Source organism: Gastrolobium bilobum, unplaced genomic scaffold, assembly GCF_033153095.1.
Source record: "Gastrolobium bilobum isolate Gb01-03AN ecotype WA unplaced genomic scaffold, APGP_CSIRO_Gbil_v1 utg2457, whole genome shotgun sequence".
Taxonomy (NCBI): domain Eukaryota; kingdom Viridiplantae; phylum Streptophyta; class Magnoliopsida; order Fabales; family Fabaceae; genus Gastrolobium; species Gastrolobium bilobum.
Window position 1 is genome coordinate 13,431 of NW_026897884.1, and position 23,697 is coordinate 37,127.

The window sequence follows — 23,697 nt, forward strand, 5'->3', positions numbered from 1 at the left end:
AATGTAATCAGAGCATCAACATTTTCTTTGGTTTTCAGAAAAGGAAAAGGAAAAAATGAAAGAGTGAATTACCTGCAGAGTGAGATGTGGAAGAATGGGGCGGCAGCAACAGGAATTGGCGGCGACACAGACAACGTGTGGTTGCTGTTGTTATGTCGTGAGTGAAGCAGGGAAGAAAGAATGAGATTGGAATTGGAAAATAAACCCTAATCTCGAAACTAGACTTTTTTTATCCCATAAGAACCCACATTCATATGTAATTAAATTATTTACCAGTATAATATAATTTTTATATTTGAATTGAAAAAAATTATGATATAAATAATATGGGTTTGGTGTTTGTCATTTAAAATGGCATAAGTTATGTCATTTTAGGAGATAGATAGACACAAGGAATGAAAATCATGGGGGAGAAAGTGAGTATTTTTTAATTTAAATTTTAAATAAAAAATATTATTTTGTGTCGATCTCTCTCTTAAAATGACATAACTTTATGTCATTTAAAATGACAAATACTTTTCCCAAGTAATATAATTCACATATTTTCTTGAAGATATAAAAAGATATAAATTAACAATTTTATATAATAAAATATATTATTTAACTGTGAAGTTTGAAATTATATTTTCCCAAGGCAATGTTATTTTAAAATAATCAACAATACCAAGCTTTCTTATTGTTTACCCTTTCTCTTTTCTTCCCATGTTCTACGGTGATTTTGGTTTAATTTATATATATATATATATATATATATATATATATATATATATATTATCAGTTTTCACAGTGGCGGAGCCACGTTGATGCCAGCAGGTGCCTTGGCACTGGCTAATTTAGTCACATTTATTTAGCTACATTTGAAATATAGCAAATCATGTTTCAAATTTTTTGAAAATTAGTCACATTTGGGTCGTAGCTATATAACCGTGGCACCAGCTGAATTTTTTGACACTGGCTTAAATGCCTTGCTGACTCCGCTAATGAGTTTCCATTGATATAGATACGAAGCACAAAAATGGTATGATAGTTATAAAAAACATATGTTGTAATAAACAAAATGTGCTTTTTATATACCTTCATTAGTCATCTACAAGTACAATATAAAATAGATTATACAAAGAAAATTATTTTATGATTCAAAATAAAAAGTATAAAAAGAATGTATGCGCATTTTTAAATAAATATGTTTCGTGTTATTATAAAATTCTTATAAATTATAGCATATTCACTTGAGAATAATTTGATTTTCTATGATATTGTTTTTTGAAGAATGAAATATGTCACTATTTTTTTTATTCAAATTAAAATTATCATTTAATCTAATTATGCATATATATATATATATTTATATTAATTTAAAATATTTTTATTTTTTAGTTTATATTTTTTAATTTTTAATTAAATTTTTAAGTGCCCCACACACACTAGTATACACACATACTCTTAATCTACTAAAATTAAAATATAATTATTTAATTTTTTATTATACTCTCATTCAAATAAAGACATATTTTAAAGAGTTTACCAAAAAAAGAGAGGCATATTTTAAAGAAGATTAATTTCAATTTTTTTTTTCAAATTCATTTTTTCTTTTTTAAATACTTTTTTTATAAAGTGTGATACATGTGTGTACCGGTCTGTTATACCGCAATACATATAATAAACTAAAATCACAAAAAATAAGCTCACGTAAGTTTACTTATCCAAATTCAACAATAAACCGAGATATAAGAATACAAATCTTGCCAATCAAAATTTTAACAGAGTATCAGGAAATTGAGTAATAGGGGTTGGAATATGTGTTTAATTTTTTCAGTATTATCTGGATTTAAAGTCTTAACCCATAATCTGCTCCGAATTAGACTAATTGTCAAGCGAAGAACCGATTAGAATATTTATAAAAAAATTAAAAATTTAACACACTAGACACATATGCTGCGAGAGCTACAACAGAGCGTACATGATTGATGTCCTTGATTGCTTCTGCTACTGGAATGCTATCCAAGAGAAATTTTCTTTCAATTACGAGGAGGGTTGTTGGGGAACCTGTGTTATAATTAGATAATAACCACAATTATATCAAGTGAATTATCCCTAATGGCCTGTCTATCCATCTATTTTTCATAGTGAATATAAATGCCTCTTGGACGCTACTTTAAACCTCGTGATTTTAGGTCCAAGGTACAAACAACCTATTCTTTTCTTTCTAGAATTTTACTGCTTAAGAGTGTTCATATTAAAGTATCTCTTTTCAAACTCAGTGGAGGAGTTCCATTCTTCTTGTCAAGTTATGAAGCACAAACATTTCTAAAATCTCGATGTGTCGTGTCTGATACTTCCCAACATTTCCTGACACTAGAATGCGTGTTGTAGAAACTCAAAAAAAGTTTCAAAGATTGCGTTGAGTTGCGTGTTTAGTTCTAACTATTAGATTCGTTGAATTACTATTATTATTTTATTGAATTTAGTATAAATATTTGTGATATCTTATATTTCTTTGCAAAATTAATGGGTATATAAGTTTAGTTTTATTTTTTGTTAAATTACTGAATATTAAATATAATATATGAAACATAAATTAAAAATATATTTAATATCAAAACGTGTCCTAACATGTCGAAATTTAACCTTTTATAAAATTAATGTGTCAGAATGTCATATCATGTCATGTCCATGTCTCGTGTCGGTATCGGTGCTACATTGTTTTCTAAGTGTTACCTTGCTTCGACTTAGTTAAATTAATCCTTGGTTTAACAATTAAGCCAGATCATGAAGTAGTTTAACCCTACCATCTTATAGGGGAGTATCAAGATATAAACTTCTTGTATTCATATACTCTTCAAGTTATACCCAGAAACAAAAATCACATAGGATGTGTCCTGTCCATGGGACAGAGATGTCCAGTCCAATGGACTGGTATTTTGATTTTGGATCTAGTGCCCTCTCCAAGGTATTTATGAAGGAGATACCCTTGAGTCAAGCAGATCACTATGCACAGTAAACAAACAATGGCTTTGCCAAATGGGGTGTATGTGTGTGCACAGTGACAACATAACAGTAAGAGAGAGAGCGTAACATACCTTTAGATTTTACCTCTTATTTATAGGATTTACCTGTGGGCAGTAGAACATGGACCTTTAGTACCTCTGATGGGGGCCCAGGCCTATCTGTCTTGCTGTCGTATTAGGATTAGTATCCTTGATGGATATCTATCCATAATTATACTTGATTTAGATATTAGATTGCCCCTTATTGGGCCTGTCATTCAATGGGCCCTTTATACAGGTCCATAACAGTTGCCCCTCAGCCAGGCTACCTGGGTGTCCGAGTTGCCAGGGTGAACTTCTTTGTATTTTGCTTCATATTTTCTGCTGAGCTGAGGGCATTCAAGTTTTTGTAAACTCTTTGCATATGTGCTCCTTGCATCTCAGGATTTTTCAACCGGGGCCCTCATTGCCCCTTATCTCGGCGGGTTGAGCATGAACCCGGGAAGATAACTCATGTATTCCCTATACCGAGTTAGGAATGAGCTTGAGTAGTTGAGATCCAACTGCCGAGTTTCCCCCAAGCATCATTCCTTGCGCACATCTCTTCACTTATGTTCTGAGTTAGAACCGAGCATGATTTTTCACGGCCCCCTATATGGGCGGGTTATGTATGAACCTAGCTAAATGTTACACACACGTAGCCGAGCGATGAATGAACTTGAGCTATTGGGATCCAACTGGCGGGTTGCCCCCAAGCACATCATCTTTATAACCCGGCTAAACATTGTCGTGCCTAGATGTCCATTTCTTGGATCTCGGATGTACGTTTTCAGCTTTACATGCCGACTTATCATCATCAATCATTTTATTCTGACACGTGTGCTTATCACATTTGTTAGCATGCTGCAGCTGTACCAATATCTTGTTCTTCTAAAATGATACACGTTCTTTGAACTTTTGGCATTTAGGCTTGTATTTTCTTCCATTGTTGTTTCCTTGCTTGTTATTTTGAATTTGGTGTCGTTTCAACATTTACGAAAATGAGGGGGGGAACCTTCTTCTCCATTTTTGCATTGTGAGGGGAAGAAGGAGGAAGATTCTGACTTTTTGAAGAAGGTTCCCCCTGGTGTTCGTTTCTGGCTGTGGGGGATTCCAAGGACCGAAGAAGAAGAACATGAAACCATGCTTCGTGGTTACCGTGTTGGTAGATCCAAGGGGAGATCCGGGTTATCTAGTCGAGAATTAGGTCAGAGTCGGGGTAATGGTTCATCCATACGGGATAGGAGCCGTCTTTTTGTAAGCAGACGTATTCCCCAATATTTTCCCCATACCGGTCCTGAACCCTCCAGTGGTTCATCTATAACAAACCCTGAACCCCCATCAGTCAACCAAGGTATTCCACAGTCTTCCCATATCTAGAAAGCCGGTCCTTGCTATTCTTGTATCTTTATGAGTTCCAAACTTATTTAGCTGAGTCTACTCTGACTAGCTGTTGGCATGGAGATGTTCCGGGATCTACCTCCGCATCTGGTGAGGCAGATGATCCAATCACAATCTCAGACAAACCCACTTCCTCATCTTCTAGAGACTCTTCATCTAGTAGTTTTTTGATTCGGGTATGCTCATTTTGTCCTTCTGATTAAGTTCTTTTATTGTTTTAGGTATTTATGGCATCTCCTCCCAGAGATTGTAGAGGAGTCAGGTTCAGCCGTGTCGGATTCTGAGTCTCCTCCTGCCGCATTAATATCCCATTTTCCCTGGGTGACTTATGAGGTTTTAAATACAACATCCGAGATGAATGCGGACGACGTATCTGGGCTTCCTGTCGGGAAGTTAGAGAACTATGATATAGCTCCTCCCGTGAAGACGAACCAGTTTGCTCTGGGGGAAGTTTTGATGAATCTTTCTTCTTTTTCTTTTACCGAGATGTTGTGACTCAACTCGAAATCAAGTTTCCTTTTACCAAGTTCCAAATTGACATATTAAATCACCTTCATATAGATCCCACCCAACTTCACCCCAATGGTTGGGATTTCATCAAGGCGTTCGAGCGTTTTTGTGCATATCTTGTTCTTCCACCTTCTGTCTGTATTTTCTTTTTCTTTTTCCAAGCTCTAACTCCTCGAACTGGCCGTGATCCACCAGAACGAAAAAGTTGGGTTACCATCCGGGGTGTCCCTGTCCGTGAACTTTTCCATGTCTACACTGAATCTTTCAAGAACTTCAAAGAGAAGTTTTTCAAGGTTTCTGCACATCCCGGCAAGGAAGTGTGGTTTCTCAACGGTTGTGACTCCGAGGATGTAGAGGGAAACTTTCCCTTATATTGGTCATATGACCATTATCATTTGCCTTCTTCAAGCTATCATTTTAAAGAGTCCCAATTGAACCCCACTGATGTCAATAGTGTGATTGTCATGCGTGCATATAACAGTTCGTGTACTCATGCTAGTGTTGCATCCCTTATTTACAAGTCTCAAGAAGAACTTGATGCTGAAATAAGTATGGCTTATTTTTACACTTGTATGCGTATTTGTTATACTGTATCTTATAATTGTCTAAATTGCTTTTGATTTGTAGTTCCCGGCATGGAAAACCAGCAACAAGCAAGATGATGAACCAAGCTTCCTATCGGCTCTTAGCCGTGGTAAAAAGGAAGTTGTTGTCGATTTGACAGGCAAGAAGAGGAAGGCCCCTGAGTACAAGACCAAAAAATATCCTGCTGCCGCTGCCGAGAAAACCAAGGGGATCCCGGCTGACAAGGCAAAATGGACCCCTACTGACAAAGGTGCCCCCACCTCCTCTCAAGCTGTGATGAAGTCTCCTATGCCTCCGCCATCCTTTGGTCTCTTGCCAAGCATGCTTTATGGCAATCCGGGATCACTGGCGCTCTCCAGGATGTTGTTTGTCCTCCTGAACTTTTCTTCAACTCCTCTCCTTTTACTACAACTCAGATAAAGGAGTTGGAGGACATGGAGCTTAACTGCATGAAGATGTCCACCATGGTGAGGCCTCTACTATCTTTGAAGAATAAGTATCTTCGTACTCTGAATGAGGTAAACGTATGCCGGGAAGAGAGGGCCAAGACTGTTGCTGAATTGGTCAGAGTGAAGGAAGATTTCTCCTCCCTAAAGAAGGATCATGGCAAAAATGTTGTCGATCTGGCTAAAGTGAAGGAGAACTTTACCAACCTTCAAAGGGAAAATAATTAGCTTCAGTTCTTGCATGCCTCAAACTGCCAATCCTTAAAGTACTTCAAGATTATGTATGAACGGGTTGAAGCAAAGATAAAGGAAGCCGAAGGTGATGCCCTGTTCTACTAGGGTGAGCTTGAAAATTTGGTTGTTGGTTCCTTCAACAATGCTTTGAACCAAATTAAGGTTCTCAACCCGGGATTGAAATTCAACACCAACGGCTTGCATCCCAAGGCCTATGTCAACAAGGGTAAAATTGTCCATCCACGTCCGGAATCTCCAACTGGTGATTCCGCGACACAAATGGAAGGTGGTGCGGAGACTTTGGTTGAGGAGGGTGAAGAGGTCACCAAGCAACATGTTGAGGCCCCCATAGCTCAAGTGGAGACTCCCGCCACCCTTGCTAAATGAAGGACCGGGATGCCGGTTTAACTTGTATTTTTGCTTTGTTTGAGCCCCTTTTTAATTTGTCATGAATATTGCTGGGGTGTTCTCGGTTTTTTATTTTACCTTGACAATTTATTTCATACCGTTGGATGATTTTGCTTTATATTTTGTCTTCGCATTACATGCTTCACTGATAACTTAGATATATTTTCCTAAGTATTTCAGGTTACTTGAAGTCTTTAACATGTTTCAATACTTCTATGCCTTTGACATTTCCTTGATTTGATAAACAAATTTTGTATATCTATTATCTAGGTTTATAACTTAGACATTTTTCCAAGTTTTCTAAACCTCATTCGTGTTGCTCCCCATCCGAGATAGTTACTTTTCCAACTCGAATATATTCTTACTTTCGCAACTCGCGCATTTTACGAGTGCTGGTATATTGACCTGGCCGAGGTTGAAAAGCATTATACGGATTCTGCTTTTTGTCACTCTCTATGACGCATGTTTGTTTTAACTTAACGTTTTGTTAAGTCAGCATTAATGAAGGCGATTGCTATCTCCTTTCATTATAACCCGGGTATTATAACCCGATTTTATCTAAGATAAAGGAAGTATCGTCACATGCCCTACTGGGTTTTTCAACTTAAGTAAGGAGCATTTCGACTTGATCAGAGTCAGCATGACAAACCATACTCATATATCAGAATTTATATTGATGCATCATAATTCAACAAGGACAAATTTCAAAGAAGAAAATTCCTCATTTATTGATATCAAATTTGTCGATTACATGAATTTACCGGTATACTCGGCTTTAGTTAAGTCCCTAAAAAAGAAAAATAATTCGCCTAAGAAATACTTCAAATAAATTGAAAATACTTCAAACATTCAGAAGGTGGATCCCGAATTTAACTGTAATATATTTTCAGTTTATCCGCGTTCCAGGTTCTCTTGATTCCTTTGCCTTTCGTGATTTCTAGGACATAGGCTCCTCTCCCAAGTTTCACTTTAACTCGGTAAGGGCCTTCCCAGTTTGCAGTTAGCTTTCCGTCTCTGGCATTCTTGTTGCCGATGTCTGCCTTTCTGAGTATTAGATCATTTTCTCAAAGACCCTTGGTCTCACCTTTTTGTTGTATCTAGCTGCTACCAGTTGTTTGGTCATCATATCTCGGCAGTGAGCCGTGACCCTGGCTTCGTCAACGAGATCTAACTCGGGCGTCAGCAGTTTGCTATTTTCTTCTTCATTCAGCTTGATAGCATTCATCCTTCTCCAAGAGGGTTCTCTTATCTCCACCGGGATCATGGCTTCACATCCATAGGTCAATCTGAAAGGGATTTCCTTTGTTGTTGTCTGGGTACTCGTTATGTATCCCCACAAAACAATGTATAATTGATGAACCCAGCTTTCTTTGGCATCCATCATTCGCTTCTTGAGCCGTCAACGATTACCTTGTTTGCAGCTTCAGCTTGCCCATTCGACTGTGGGTGTTCCACAGATGCGAAGCAGTATTTGACTTTTAAGTCTTACATCAACTCCTGGAACCTGTTATCAGCAAACTGATTTCCATTATCAGTCACCACCTCATCTGGTATTCCAAACCTAAAAACAATGTTCCTTTCAAAGAATCTTTTGTACCCTGGCTGAAGTTATTGTGGTAACCGGTTCTGCTTTTATCCATTATGTGAAGTAATCTACAGCCACAATTAGCCACTTCAACTGTCCTTCAGCAGCTTTGAAGGGTCCAAGCAAATCCATTCCCCATTTGAAAAAGGACCATAGAGCCGAGATATATTTCAACTCTTCTGGAGGTGAAAGAATTAGCTTGGCATGTTTCTGGCAACTGTCTCATCTTTTGACATGTTCTTTGGAGTCAGCTTCCATAGTTGGCCAGTAATAGCCAGCTCAGAGGGCATTTCTAGCCAAAGCTTTACCCCCCATGTGTTGGCCATTGATTCCTTCGTGTATCTCCTCCAGAACATATTCTGCTTCTTCCGAGTTCAAGCATTTCAGCATAGGAATATACAACCCCTTTCTATACAACTGATCCTCCACTATTGCGTACTGCGTTGCATCACAGACCAGCTTCCTCGACTCCAATGGGTCCTCAGACAATGTTCCTTTCTTAAGGTATGCCACTATGGGTTGCCTCCAATCATTTTCTGAGGTGATTATCATCACACAACTCGGCTCAGTTCTACTTTGCTGGACCACGATTCTGTGGTTTCCTGGATTCTTTGTACTTGCCTATTTGGACAAGATGACAGCTCGGTTGTTTTCCCCTTGGAGAATATGAGCAATTTTTACCTCCTCAAACTCGGCCATCATTTCTCGGACCTTATTTAGGTATTTCATCAGCAGAGGGCCCTTGGCCTGATATTTTCCTTCTATTTGAGAAGTCACCAACTGGGAGTCACAGAAGGTTTTAACCTTTTTAGCCCCATGTTCCTTAACCTGCATCAACCCGGCTGTTAGGGCTTTATATTCTGCTGATTGTTTGAAGTAGGGAAGCCCAGGTTCAAAGAGTGTTCTATCGCCACCCCTTCTAGACTTTCAAGTATGATCCCAGCTCCACTTCTGTTATCATTGGAGGAACCATCTACATATACCCTCCAAATATCTTCAGCTTCTGCCATTTTCGTGCTAACTCGGGTAAGTTCCATTATGAAGTCAGCCAAAACTTGTGACTTGATGGCCTGCCGACTTTCATATGTTATGTCGTATTCCGAGAGTTCAATTGCCCAGTTAGTCATTTTTCCTGTCAGATCTGGCTTATGTAATACCTGCCGTATAGGTTGATTAGTTCAGACTACTATCTGGTGTCCCTGAAAGAATGGCCGTAGTCTCCTTGTCGTAATTAACAGGGAAAAAGCCACTTTTTCCAGTCTCTGGTATCTTAATTCAGGACCTTGTAAAGCCCTAATGACAAAGTAAATTGGCTCTTGACCTTTACTTGTTTCCTTGATCAGAACAACGCTTATTGCCTCTTCTCCAACGACCAAGTACAAAATCAGAGTATCTCTTGGTTCTGGCTTAGATAGTACCGGTGGGGTTGCCAAGCATTTCTTAATTTTATCGAACGCGGATTGACACTCCGGGTTCCAGCCTTGCACAACTTCTTTTTTCAACAATTTGAAGAATGGGAGGGCATTTTCAGCTGCCTTAGGTAAGAACCGGGTTAATGCAGCCAGTCTACCAATCAATTGCTGAACCTCCTTCTTGCTTTGAGGAGCTTTCATATCAAGCACTACTTTGCACTTGTCAGGGTTTGCTTCAATTCTCCTATGGGTTAACATAAAACCCAAAAACTTTCCAGCTGGGACTCTAAATGCACATTTTACCGGGTTCAGTCGAATGCGATGTTCTCTAAGCTTTTGAAATGTCTGCTCCAGATTCTGGACATGATTTGTCATATCAAATGACTTAACGATCATATCATCAATGTATACTTCAACATTTTTGCCCAGTTGATCCTCGAACACCTTGTTCATCATCCTCTGGTATGTAGCTCCAGAGTTTTTGAGCCCAAAAGGCATCACATTGTAGCAGTAATTGGCCCTTTTAGCAATAAAAGTAGTTTTCTCTTAATCTTCTGGATACATCGAAATCTAGTTATAACCAGAATAAGCATCCATGAAGGATAACAATTGAAATCCAGCCGAGTTATCCACTAGCTGGTCTATGTTAGGCATGGGGTAAGAATCTTTTGGGCATACTTTATTCAGATCCGTGTAATCAGTACAGACTCTCCATTTTCCGTTGGATTTTTCACCATAACAACATTAGCAAGCCAGGTTGTATATTGTATTTCACGAATGAACCCGACATCTAGCAACTCCTTCACATGCTCTTCTAGAACTTGTTTTCTTTCTGGCCCCAGTTTTCTTTTCTTTTTCGCAATTGGCACTGATCCCAGGGTAAACTGCCAATTTGTGACAGCAAAAGATTGGATCTATGCCGGGAATCTCTGATGACTTCCATGCAAAGACCCGTATTGCTTTTGAGAAACTCGACTAATCCTTCCTTGATGCGGGGATCTATGGCCTTACCAATTCGGGTAAATTGATCCGGTTCTTTTCCCAGCACAAGGTCTTCTAATTCCCCATGTGGTTCTGACCTGGGGATCACTTCTTCCCTCGTATCCAATTCAAACACATTGGCGGGTTTACCTGAATGATGAGGGGTTGACTTCTTGTCGGCTTTATCTCCCAGACGAATCTGGGGTGGACTCAAATGTCTGCCTTCATTTCCTTTGACAATTTCAAAGTAGCATTCTCTGGATTCTTTCTGATCCCCATTGATGGTAATGACTTCATTTTTGCTGCTTACCATCTTTATCTTCTGATGATTCGTGGAGACTAGCATTTCCCGTTTATGTATGGTTGGTCTCCCCAAGATGATATTATATTTAGACAGGAAGTCAGCCACAATGAATCTCACTTGTTCTGATTTGAACGCTTCCTTCGTTCTCAGGGTTAACCTGAGATCTATATAGCCTTTAGGAGACATGTTTTCTTCGTTAAAAGCTATCAGGGTTGTCTTGCAGGTTTTGAGATCTTCTTCATCCAGGTTCATCTTTTTGAAGGCGCCCCATATTATAATGTCGTCACTGCTCCCTGCATCTATGAAGATCTTTTTAACCCGACAATTCACCAGGGTTCCAGTGATGACCACACCATCCACATGCCCTGGCAAAACACCTTGCATATCATCCTTTGTGAAATAAAGCATGGGAGGGTCTGGTTTACTGGGGTCCTCCTTAAATTTAGGACGATCCCTAATCGAAAGCATTTTTTTAGATACCTTCATCTGGCACTCACTGTATCTCCCCCTCCTCCAAGGGCTCTACTGATCACATTGCAATCGAACTCTGCTTCAGGGAATTCGTCGTTGTTGGAGTCATCTTTTTGGTTTCTATCCTCCTTCTTCTTCTTATCAGGCACTAGACTTTTGCTTCTTTTCCGGTTTCCAAACTTTCTTTTGTTGTTTTTGGAACCTTGAGTCTTAATCATATATTGGCGTAGTTTCCCTTCTCTGACAAATTTCTCCACAGCATCTCGGAGATCCCAGCATTGATCAGTGTTGTGCCCCGGTCCATCATGGAAGGCGCAGTATTTGGATTTATCCAAACCTCCTCTGTCAAATATGGTCGGGGTCTATCTAGTTTTTTCATCTCCGTCATTGCCACCTCTTCCAAATTTGAGAACGTGAGGCATTGAGCGGTGTGTATTTCTCATATCTTCTAACCCGGTCTCTACCATCTGGGATTCTGCCTCGAGGGTCTTTCTTTTTATTACCGGTTCTGTCTTTTTCTCTTGGGGTCGGGCTCCTCCTTCTCGGGCTCATCATTTTACCTTCCTCGGATTGCACATTTGTTATCTCCATTTGTTCGAGTTTCAGGTACTTCTTTAAACGAGTCCTAAATTCCTCCAATGTCGTCACTAAGTCTTTGTAGACCAACTTGGCTAGTCTAGATGATCCATCCAGGCCAGCCACAATGGGGTGGACGTGGACATTTTCTTGTAAACCCGGCATCTGCAAGGCAGCATCTTTGAACCTGTTGAGATACCTCTGGAGGGTTTCTCCGGGCTGCTATCGTATCTTCCCAAGTGCGAACTCGGATTTTGGATGTTTTTTGCTTGTTGCAAAATTTAGAAGAAACTTCTCTCCAAATTCCTCGAAAGATCCAATGGAATTGACAGGTAGGGTTGAGAACCATGCCTGCGCAGCCCCAGTCAAAGTTATGACGAATATCTGGGATATGAGGGGCTCATCAATTCCTCGGATGTACATGTCCGTGTCAAACGCATCTATATGGACCTGTGGATCTTGACTTCCATCATACTTCGGCAAGCGTGCCGAATCAAAATCCTCTGGAAAAGGAGCATTTAGTATCTCACCAGTGAAGGGGCTGTTATTGACTGCCCCCTACTGTACTTTCTCCTGTAACCACCGGGTTCCACGTGTCCTTTGGCAGTTTGGGCATCTTGGTTAAGATGTATTCCCTCCCCATTCCTCTGCACATTTGCTCCTGCTGAAGCATTATGGACCAGAGGTTGCGTGTTCATATTCCGATTATTCATTCCCTGGGCTTTAGGGTTTTGGCCTTCACCGTTTCCCATATTTGATGCTCCTCGGTTCTTAATGACCACATCTCGAGCCTGCCTATCCGGGTTGTGATTCCCATCTCAGCCATTTTCTTCTCGGCCTTGGACCCTCTCTGATACAGGCCCTCTCATTGCCAACTAACGTTGTTCGAGCTCCTGCATTCTCCTCGCATTGTCCTCCTGAATTCTCCTGAAATCTTCTTGACGTTGGAGATTGTTGCGATTCTCCATATCTTCCACCCTTCGCCAAATTGCATCAAAGGTATTTTGAGCCAAGCGAGAATCAGGATCTGCAGGTTGTGCTCCACAAACATCAATGCATGCGGGATGCTGAGGAGGAAGATTATTCAATGCCGGATCTAGAACTCGATTTCGTGGGGCTAGGATAGAGGCTGTGTCTGACACATCTTCACTGACATTGACTGCATTATAGTCCACCTCATTCTTTGGTTGATGATCAGGTTGATTAACCTCTTCCAGAATAGGACCCAGCGGTTGGTTTGGAGGTTGTGACTGCTGACTATTACTCCTTGTATGAACTGCCATCTTCAATCAGGATTGTGGGAATATCGAATTCAACGGTCCCCACAGATGATGCCAATGTTCTGTCCAGGGGACAGAGATGTCCAGTCCATTTGACTGATATTTTGATGTTGGATCTAGTGCCCTCTCCAAGGTATCTATGAAGGAGATACCCTTGAGTCAAGCAGATCACTGTGCACAGTAAACAAACAACGACTTTTCCAAAAGGGGAGTGTGTGTGCACACAGTGACAACATAATAGTAAGAGAGAGCGTAACATATTTTTAGGTTCTACCTCTTATTTATAGGATTTACCTGTGGGCAGTAAAATATGGACCTTTAGTACCTCTGATGGGGGCCCAGGTCTGTCTGCCATGCTGTCATATTAAGATTAGTATCCTATCCATCCATAATTATACTTTATTTAGATCTTAGATTGCCCCTTATTTGGCCTGTCATTCAATGGGCCCTTTATACGGGTCCATAACAAGATGTATATTGGATTGTATCAGGATACTCTACATATCCAGATAACTGTGCGCAAACGGAGTTTTGTTAAAAAGCAGCCTAAATGTCAATCCTACTCTTCTTACCTAAGTGCTTATAACTAGAAGTGTAAATGAACTCAGTCGAGCCAAGTTTTAGCTAAACAAGTTAAGTTTATGAAAAATATTTTGAGTTTGACTTGATCATTAGCCTGATAAGAATTAAATTTTAGGCTTAACTTGGTTTGTTTATGAAAAATTAAAGGTTTGATTTGAACTTGACTTGGCTCTTTTATAATTAAATTTTTTTTTTTTCAAATTCACATACATTCAAATATTGAGACTATAAATGCATCAAATTATATATTTCTTCGTCAAAGAAAAAAATCATAGAACATATTCAGTCCACATGTAATTACATATTTCATGCTATCTAGCCGGAACAAAAATAAAAAAATAACATTTTCAATACATTCAATTATACCATTAGATATTTGATTCATGGGCTAATTTGGAACCCCGAAACTTCATGATCAAATAGTGAGTTCCGCAATTTCTTTTTAAACATTGATCTAGCTCATAAAATATTAGACCAACTCATGAACTTTCAAGCCAAACCTAATTAAATTAGGCTTGGGCTAATTTGTTAAACAATTTTTTTTAAAGCTTGACCCGTTCTATTTATTGAACTAAGCTTATAACATGATTTTAACTTAAATTTCAACATTATTTTATTAAAAATAAAAATTAATAGCACCATGTACGAGGTGATGCCACTAGACCAACGAATTAAACTAACCGTGTATTTCCCTGCTTTGGTTCTTTGTATTTTCCCGCTCAAATCTCCACTCCATTCACACAATCACACCCTCCTCTCTCTCTCTCTCTCTCTCTCTCTCTGCGCTTCAACCAAACCACATTTCTATTTCTATTGGCAACAAGAAATCCAAGAAGCTCATCAGAAAAACAAAACATTCCATTTTCCAATTCCAATGGAAGAAACACCCACCATACTACTTCTCCTTACCCTCACCATCACTCTCCTTCTTTTTCCCACCACCATATCCACCGAACCTCTCTTCTCCGCCGCCGCACAAACCCTAACCGACTCCGGCTTCCTCTCCATGGGCCTCACCCTCCGCCTGGCCTCTCCTACTCTCCGCCTCCCCTCCCCCGCCACCACCGCCACCATCTTCATCCCCTCCGACGCCGCCTTCCTCCGCTCAGGCTCACTTCCCCTCTCTCTCCTCCAATACCACATCCTCCCAGCCAGGCTCCCACTCCAACACCTCACCACTCTCCCTCCCTCCACTCCCTTACCCACACTCCTCCCCGATTCCTCACTCACCGTCACCGCATCCTCCCTCTCCCCTCCACAACTCTCCATCAACAACGTTACCGTCTCCAACACCGCCGTCTTCGACGACGGCTCCCTCCTCATGCTCGCAGTCGATGATTTCTTCAATTCCTCTTCCCTCCTCCTCCTCCTCCCCGAATCTGCTGTTCCCCTTAACACCGAACCTCTCGCCGCAGTTTCTGATGTCTTGAGATCCAACGGCTGCTCCATAATGGCCACGTTTCTCGAGACTCAGGTGGCGGAGTTCAACGACGGGACGAAGCTCACGGTCTTCGCGCCGGTCGACGTGGCGGTTGCGGAGAACGTGAGGAACATCGGTAATTACTCGGCGATTTTCCGGAAGCACGTTGTTCCGAGGTTGATTCCGTGGCTGGATTTGACTAGCCTTCGAGATGAGACTCTGTTGCCGACTTTCTCCGACGGGTTTGTTATCAGAGTAACTGTCTCTCCTAGCGTTTGCGAGCTCAACGGCGTGCCAGTTAAGTTTCCGGACATGTATCGCGGTGATCTCCTCGTCGTTCATGGCGTCGATGGCTTGCTCGATAACAGCACAGTGTAAGCACAACATGTAGCTGATTGGTATGTTGCTTCTCTGAGTGCTAAATGAAACTGAATGTGATGATGCATTTTTTTTTTTTTTGGGATATTTGAAACTTTTATACAATTCTGATGGAGACGAATGTTTACGGTTAGATATGTAGGAATTGAATATGTGAATACGTTTGTACATTTTGGGTAAAACATATGTTTGAAGTTGGGACTAGGATCCTCAAGAGTTATGAAAAAAACAGCAGGAGCGTGCAGTTGATGATTCAATTGCTTGTATTTATTAAATTACGTATATAATTTTACTCTTGTTACAGGATAGGTTTAAATCTCATAAAACTGCTGAGGATTTCAATCCTTGAAGTTGCCATAGCATGTTTGAATATGCTGAGTCATTAGGAATTAGAATAGCATTAGCAAAAAGTGGAGTTCACTAAAACTACAGAAGAAGCTATACAAATGATTATGGAATAAATACACACAACAATTTGTAATATGCATTTTCCAAAATCTCCCCAAATAGGTTGTGGTGATGTGCTTCGGTCATCCTTATGCATCAGTGTCTTCGCTTTGGATTACCCAAATAGACTTTACTTGATGAATGTTGCTCATCTAATGTGTAGCTGGTACTGGCTTCATCAACCCTGGCATCCCCAGAAAAACTAGCTTTTGCAAGCTCCCTTAGTATCTTTAGCTCATTTTTTAGGCCAGCCTTGTTCTCCTTTAGCCATTTACCTTCCACTTCTATATGTGCATTGACAGCTATCTCTGAGGTTGTAGGATCTCTTCTTTCCATAACATTGGGGCTGGGTGTACCCGGGCTTTGCACTGGGACTACAGTAGCGGTCATGGCGCTAATTGGATCCATATATCCAGTTCTATTTCTTCTTTCAAATTCTGCTCCTGAACATATAGGATTAACTGAAAGTATGTCGGTTTCCGGCTGGGAGAATGTGGATATCACGCTAGACCAATGCTTGCTCGGAAGGAAAGGCAGGATAAGTCCCTTTGCGGCAAACTTTAACCCATGCCTTAAAGAATTACTCTCAGACTGTGAGAGTTTTAATATGGACTTTACCATAGCATACCATTGATTGATAAGCTGGGCAATGAAGGTGAACACCAGAAGAACCAACATAATCAATTCCCAAGTTTTGGTTTCAACTGAGTTTGAACCACTCTGAATGATAAAGATACCAAACACGCCTACCTCACACAAGAGAGAAACACTTTCTACAACCTGGACGCTCCTGCTGATGTATGGTTTGATGGTAAATAGATAAATGAACTGTACTAACGTAATTATCAATGCAAAAAGGCTTTTACTTGATTTTTCGGATGGGTAAGCTACTGATATTATTCCCAAACTAACTCTTCTTGATAAGTCAAGGATGACATAGGATGCTCTCACGCAGCCCAATGCCCTCTTGAAAATGGGAATTTTGTTTTCCTCGTTGTTGTCCTCTGAGCTCACTGCCTTCATTCTTCCGATCCCGCTTGGAGCACTGTCAGTCCACTTGGTTATGGTGTTTGGTTCATTTTGATCACCTAAAAGAAGCACCGGATAACCCTTCCAATCATCAAAGAGAATACCGAAGCGTGAGACGAAAGATGAAGGTAGCCCGTGCCTGTTAAACCACTTTCCAGTTGTAGGCCTCCCAATAAAGAAGAACCACAACTTCATGTACCATTCTTCTTCAATAGTTACTTGCTTGAATTCTTTGTACTGAGCAAAACTTCCAGAGGAGATTGCAATGATAAGAAATAACATTACTGATAAGATGAATGCTACAGGGACTGCTAGCAACAACACCCCAGTAATAATTCCCCCTTTTGTTCCACCTGCATATAAATGTAGTCTTAAGGCTTAAATAATTGTACACGTGAATTTAGTCTTAAATCATACAGTTTCTGAAATCATGTAAATACAGGTGACTGAAATTAGACAGTGTCAAAGCTAGTTGCTTACCTTGTATTACAAATGTTGATGACTGAGAAAGGCAAGGTAGCATGAGAATCATAAGAAAGAGCTCAAACCTAGGAAATGATAAATTGCCTTGTGGTGGTCTCCCTGTCCTATGTCGTAGGAAGAATATCATGAAAGCATGAACTGAAAGTAAACAGCCTCCTCCCACACCAAGCCAGAACAAGTTCATCTCCATGTCCTGCCACCTGTTGATAAAAAACCTCTCAAATGTTCTTACTCCTTTTTTCCTGTCACTGTTAAACATAATAATTGGAAGTCTTGTGTAAGTGACTGTGCTTGGTGTGTAAGTGACTGTGCTTGGTGTGTGAGTGACTGTTTGGAGTCCAATGTTTAAATATAAAGGTTATGGTAAAGCTACCCTTTGTGACTCTCCATTCCTTTGACGACATTGCTAGCAGACATTGGTTCTCCTCTCTACAAGGAAAATGTTCAGCTGTAAATGAGCGTCGGTCTATTCATGTACTGCTTTGAAAAATGATATTAACTCACCAAGAAATAACTGAAATATTCGACGGAACTGAGAGGTAGACCATAAAATATATTTGTCATACTTATGTTGTGCTGATTATGAAGCCAACCAGAACTGGTGGTAATTTCAATTGGAAATGGTTGTTTGTGTTCCATATAAGACAAGCTATTTAAGTCAGTTTGTTGATGATCTCTGTTATGAGAATGTGACAAGCCATTACTTCTCCCTGCAAACTTCTCTTTTTCCAAGATTGAAGACCTAGTGTCAAAATCTTTCCAGGGAAGCTTGTGATGAGGTATAAGCCACTGTAGACCTCTAGTTGTCTCAGAGTATTTGATAGGTTGGTTAGTTGAAAACCAACTTGTGAGGGCAAAGACTTGTAGGTGTCCAATCATTCCCTGTAAAATGTAAGGAAACCCTTAAGTAGAGATGATGTATATGTTAGGAGAACTCTGAGAAGTTGAAAATTGTTCGAATTCGAATTATAATACCATATTATCGTTTCTTTACTTACATGTAGATTCATCGATGGGTTGGAAGCAGGACAGTTCGTACCTCCCAAAGCAAGTATGCTTATTGCTTCTAGATTTGCAGAGGAAAGCGAAACCATAGCAGCTATCAGTGATGTAGCAATTGTTCCAGCACTCACAAATAAGTACAGTGCAATGGATATTGCAGGGGTGGAATCTGAACATATATATTAGAGTTTGAGTCATACATACGTAGAAAACATAAGTTCATGCACTGTCACTCTCTAATAATGTTCTGGCTTTTTGCTTATTTCTTCATTCCATGAGCATGTTTTACATGTTTGAATTTGGTTTGTGTGAAAGAAGGAAAAGAGGGGAAAATTCTGAATAATATTAAATCTGGTAATATGAGATATACAAACGTCTAATATTTCTACAATTAATTTTGGTCAAATACAAGGTAGCACAATTAGTACTAGCCTAGCTCAATAAGATTATTAGCACAATAAGGCTCCTAACGTAATAAAAATCATAATAATCTAATACATGACATACTACATTATTATGTGAGTGAATTATCAATACGTAAGTGCACAGTGCTCAATCTAAATTTTGTTGACGCTGAGTTAAAAAGAGCATTTAATTTTGAATACCAATAAAGTAAGTTTAATAACCAATTATCATGAAAAACATATGGAAGAGGAAAAGAGATATCCATACAATGCTTGATATCAAGTTGGTTAGATGCCAAATTTTCATTTCCTGAAATATCAGTTACCTTCCCTGCAGGAATGGTAACTGACACCACCTTCTTTGATACTGCTTGGATAGTCAATGAGTATAGAGCTCTTGACAGTTCCTTTAACCTACATGGAACAAAAGTAGGAATTTTGGCATAACTTAAACCCTCAATGAAATATTATATTAATAACCTAACTTTATTAAGCAATGATGTAAAGACTATCTGTCATGAATAATATGCTTCTTGTTAGTTTACTCCTATGTACACCTGCCTTATCAATTTTCCTCCCAAGACTTCTACCATAGAGGCCTCAAAGCCAAATACTGGCTTTGTGAACTCAGCAATTATGTTGACATTGAAATCCCTTGTTTCACGGAGAGAGCTGGTCCTTAGTACCACACTTGGTTTCATCGCATCTATAAAAGAAAAATTAGGAATTGGCTTAAACTTAAAGCTCCTAAGAGAATTTATCATAAGCAGAGTATAGCATACCGTAAAGGAGTGTTATTGGAGCAACAGGAGATACAGTAGTGCCAGTCCTGCCGAGTATCGATGTAACTTGTAATTCGGCTGTGATTATCTCAGTTCTTGTGATGTTCTTGAGCTACAAAATGAAGCCCATTAGTCGAACGAATATAATTGTGAGAACTCAGTTCGTATTCTAATTCTATCGGTGTATGACTTCTACCATGTACATGGTTAAACAGAAGTATATCAGACAATTTCTCTGCTTACTTTAAAAGCAAATCGGCGAGTCTCATTACTTCTACCATGGAAAGGAGTTAAGACACCAGAATTAACATGCAGTGCATTTAGAACTTGCTCTGTTGAATTTCTTATAGGAATGCTGAAGTCCAAGAAAAATATCAGCTCCTCTGGTTTGCCTGTTGCGACGACTGTTCTTGGGATACCGTTGATTTTCAACTCATAAGATGGAACAGATGTCCAAAAGTCCACCATTACCGGTCTTCTATCTAAGACAACGATTTAAATGTATGAGTACCATAAAAACACTTTGTTCGGCCAAAGGTTAACATTTGGACTTTGCAACTAGAACCTCACCAAAATGAATTGTTAAAGTAGAACCATTGGTTCTCATGAACTGGTTTCCAGCCTCATCGGCGCAAGTATTCTCTGCCAGTGAGATTACTGCACGCCCATATATAATTTTTGACGATATAATCACTTCAAGGCTATATTTGACACCTGGTTTAATAATTTGTAAAGAAGATGTATGCACGTGGGCAGGACCAGATACCATAACCTTGCATGTTAAACCATTGTCAAATTATTGTCAATGTTTTCAACGGAAGCAACAAATTACAGATACTTTCAACACAATGCTTGTCATTAGAATCAACTTACATCACAGTTTGACGAGTTTAGACAATTAAATCCACCCAGTCCAGTACATTGTTCACTGAATGTTATATCAATTGCTATCCTTTTACCATTTGTATACGTCTGCTCACTAGTAATTGCTGCAGCTGGTGGAATTGTGTCTATTGAGTGAAAAGTAAACCATCAGCAAGGCCCCATAATGGTTTAATTTTAGTATTGTGGCCAACAAATCAAGCTTTAAACGGGTGAGAAAGAAAGAAATTGAGTGAATGTATGTCATTTCTCTTCAATTTTCTAGTAATATGAGAAAATGAATGTTCAATCATATTTGCTGTGATGTTCATGAATGGTTCAGAGTATTACCAAGATTTTCATCTTTGGACTGTTGGGGATGGAATTACTTTTATGATTTGTACAAGCATTTTTGTTTCACTAATAACTACTATTCATCATCGCACGGGATTATTTGGACTACAAGATCCAATCAGATTATAGAGCAAGATTTGATAAGTACTAGTCAACAAATTGGAATTCATTTATCAACAGATTTTTTTCTTCCATTTACCTATAAACCATGAGTAAACTGATGAATTTCTTTCTCCTATGTTTGTAGTGACATTGAGAAGAAAATAATGCTCCTGGTTTAGAGTTAAGTTCTTCAACACAATGCCATTAGCCTGGCAAGGGTAAACTTTTCCATCAACCTGTTCATGCAAAATACCATCATCAACAAACTCATGTCACAGTTAGCAACTGCAAATAAGAACGTGTATTCAAAACCAAATGAGGACTTGGATGAACACTTTCAACAACAATGGAAGGGAATATATGTTTCAAAAGAGGTACTCTATAACGGCAAATGTCATTGCTAAGCATCTAAATTAAATATGCTCTAGAGATGAACTTATGAAAGGGTCAAGAGAAATTGCATACCTCACATGAAAATGAACAAGTATTTCTCTTACATGCATTGGAGCCATCCAACCTCTCAACTAGATACTTGAAAACAGCGTTAGAAGACCTAGACCTAGCTGGAGGAACACGCTTGAAATAAACCAGAAGTGTTGATTCTGTCGAGATTAACAATACACTCACCACCATCAATGCAACACAAGCACACAGTTGAAGACACTTGAGTCTAGCCATAGTTTAAGCTGATATTACTATAACATCGAAGGCCAAAATCAGGAGAAGAAAAAGCAAAGGAGGAGGAATTCGAGTTGAGGTTGTAGGTAAGAAAATATAATGCGGTTGTTAGCACTACATTTATGTGTTCAACGTTCATCAAAGCTATAAATGGAAGAGACAACAGTGACAGCTAAAGACAACTACCTCAACTATTACTGTCAGCCTCATAACTGCTTTTTCAAATAGTTCACACATCTCATTAACTGCCCGTTTGCCATTCAAACCAGAACTCAAATTTTGAAGAACAGCTACGAATAAAAATTTATTCTAAAAAAAATTAAAAGGTTTAAACTATTAAGAAGTACTGAAGGGCCGGCTTGGCTCAGCGGTAAGCTTGCTTGCCGTGGTGTGTCAGGTCGCGGGTTCGAATCAGCCTCTCTGCAAAAAGCAGGGGAAAGACTGCCTAGAGTATTCCCTTCCCCAGACACTCACGAAGTGGGTATTTGAACTGGGTCGGCCCTTTAAACTATCAAGAAGTACTATACAATTTTATTTGGAGAGAAACCACTAAATTTTACTTTTTGGACAATTTTATTTAAGAATATTTAAGGGCTATGCAAGTTCGTAATGACATTTTTGTATACTAGGTAAATTCTAATAATTTTCCTCTTTAATTTTTTTTTTTTTATAATTTTCTCGACTCTACCATTGTTGAACCCATTATAAAGTGTGATTCTCCTAATACCATTTATGCCCTTAAGATCAGGGTTATAAAACCCGATTCGGGCATCGATTCGGTCGGAGTACTGGATCACTGGTCAGACTAGTGGATCACCGATTGGACCGGTTGACCTATATATATATATATATATATATATATATATATATATATATATATATATATATATATATATAATTATATAATTATATTCTCTATATCTAAAATGAATTAAAAAAGATTCACTAAATAAGTTCAAAAATTACCCAATCACTTTTACAAGTTCATGAAGCACAAATAAATGAATATACGCTATTAATATGTCAATTTAAATTGCAACTCAGAATTCCCATAAATATACCTATAACATTGAGAAGGCCAGATGTTGTGAACTCATATATTTCAAATTCATATATATTAAAATAACATATCACATTCTCTTGATTTATTGATCTGCAAATTGTTTCAGTATTGTAAGCTGAAATTTAAAGTTGTTGTAAAAGAGTATACTAGTAGCAAATAAAATTACAATTTTTTTTTTTTAAAAATGAGTTCTACATTTTTTTAAACATTTTTTTTTATAAAAATGCATGACCCGACCGGATCATTGATTTTTATCAGGTTTGGTTGGTTTTGGCCGGGTTTGATCGGGTCCGGTGCATGGCGGTCCGATGCTTGACTCGAACCGATCTGATTATCGGTTCGCCGTGTTTCAGGTCGACTCGGCCGAATTTTATAACACTGCTTAAAATTAAATGTTCTTTCTTATCAATAATTGACATTAATTTTCATTTTTTTTTTCTCCCTTAAAAATCTTTTATCTACATAGAATTATTAAAGAACTCTATCCTAATTTCACTACTCCTTTAATTTTCTATTTGTATCTATCTGAACAATTCTTTTAAAAAAATAAAATCCAAAAAATGATTCGTTTCTTGGTAGATCCCGAAAACGATTTTAGTAGAAGGAAATTTTAAAATTATTTTTTGAATTTTTAAAATAAAATAATTTAAAAAATTGATCTATTATTTAGAAGTTCAAAGTTTTTTTGTTTTATTTTTTTGTAGTATGAGGAGTTCATATAATTTTGGATTTTATTAATCTCTTGCAATAAGAGACATTTTGTCTGATACTGCATACACAACCATGTGATGAGGATCATCATTTATTCAAAAAAAAAAACATCACGAAAATTGATGTGTCTCCAAGAAAGAAAAAACTCTCCAACAATATGAGAGTTGTTTTTTCCTATATTA

At 38.7% G+C, this 23,697-nt stretch overlaps 3 protein-coding genes across 3 annotated transcripts; 1 reads left to right on the forward strand and 2 right to left on the reverse strand.

The window, feature by feature from the left end:
- The first annotated feature begins 14,675 nt into the window (after positions 1 to 14,675).
- Positions 14,676 to 15,599, forward strand: LOC133311101 (putative fasciclin-like arabinogalactan protein 20). The gene has a single exon (XM_061512119.1). It carries the CDS (start codon positions 14,676 to 14,678, stop codon positions 15,597 to 15,599), a length of 924 nt encoding a protein of 307 aa, XP_061368103.1.
- A 543-nt stretch (positions 15,600 to 16,142) lies between these two features.
- LOC133311102 (uncharacterized) lies at positions 16,143 to 17,748 on the reverse strand. Its single transcript, XM_061512120.1, has 2 exons — positions 17,556 to 17,748; positions 16,143 to 17,428 (listed from the first exon to the last, which is right to left on the reverse strand). Exons 1-2 carry the CDS (start codon positions 17,746 to 17,748, stop codon positions 16,143 to 16,145), a joined length of 1,479 nt encoding a protein of 492 aa, XP_061368104.1.
- Positions 17,749 to 18,387: 639 nt separating this feature from the next.
- On the reverse strand, positions 18,388 to 21,741 carry LOC133311103 (uncharacterized). The gene is made up of 10 exons (XM_061512121.1): positions 21,529 to 21,741; positions 21,161 to 21,299; positions 20,620 to 20,756; positions 20,341 to 20,518; positions 19,990 to 20,228; positions 19,747 to 19,858; positions 19,522 to 19,670; positions 19,291 to 19,378; positions 18,598 to 18,729; positions 18,388 to 18,440 (listed from the first exon to the last, which is right to left on the reverse strand). The coding sequence occupies exons 1-10, from the start codon at positions 21,739 to 21,741 to the stop codon at positions 18,388 to 18,390; spliced, it is 1,440 nt and encodes a 479-aa protein (XP_061368105.1).
- Positions 21,742 to 23,697: the final 1,956 nt, after the last annotated feature.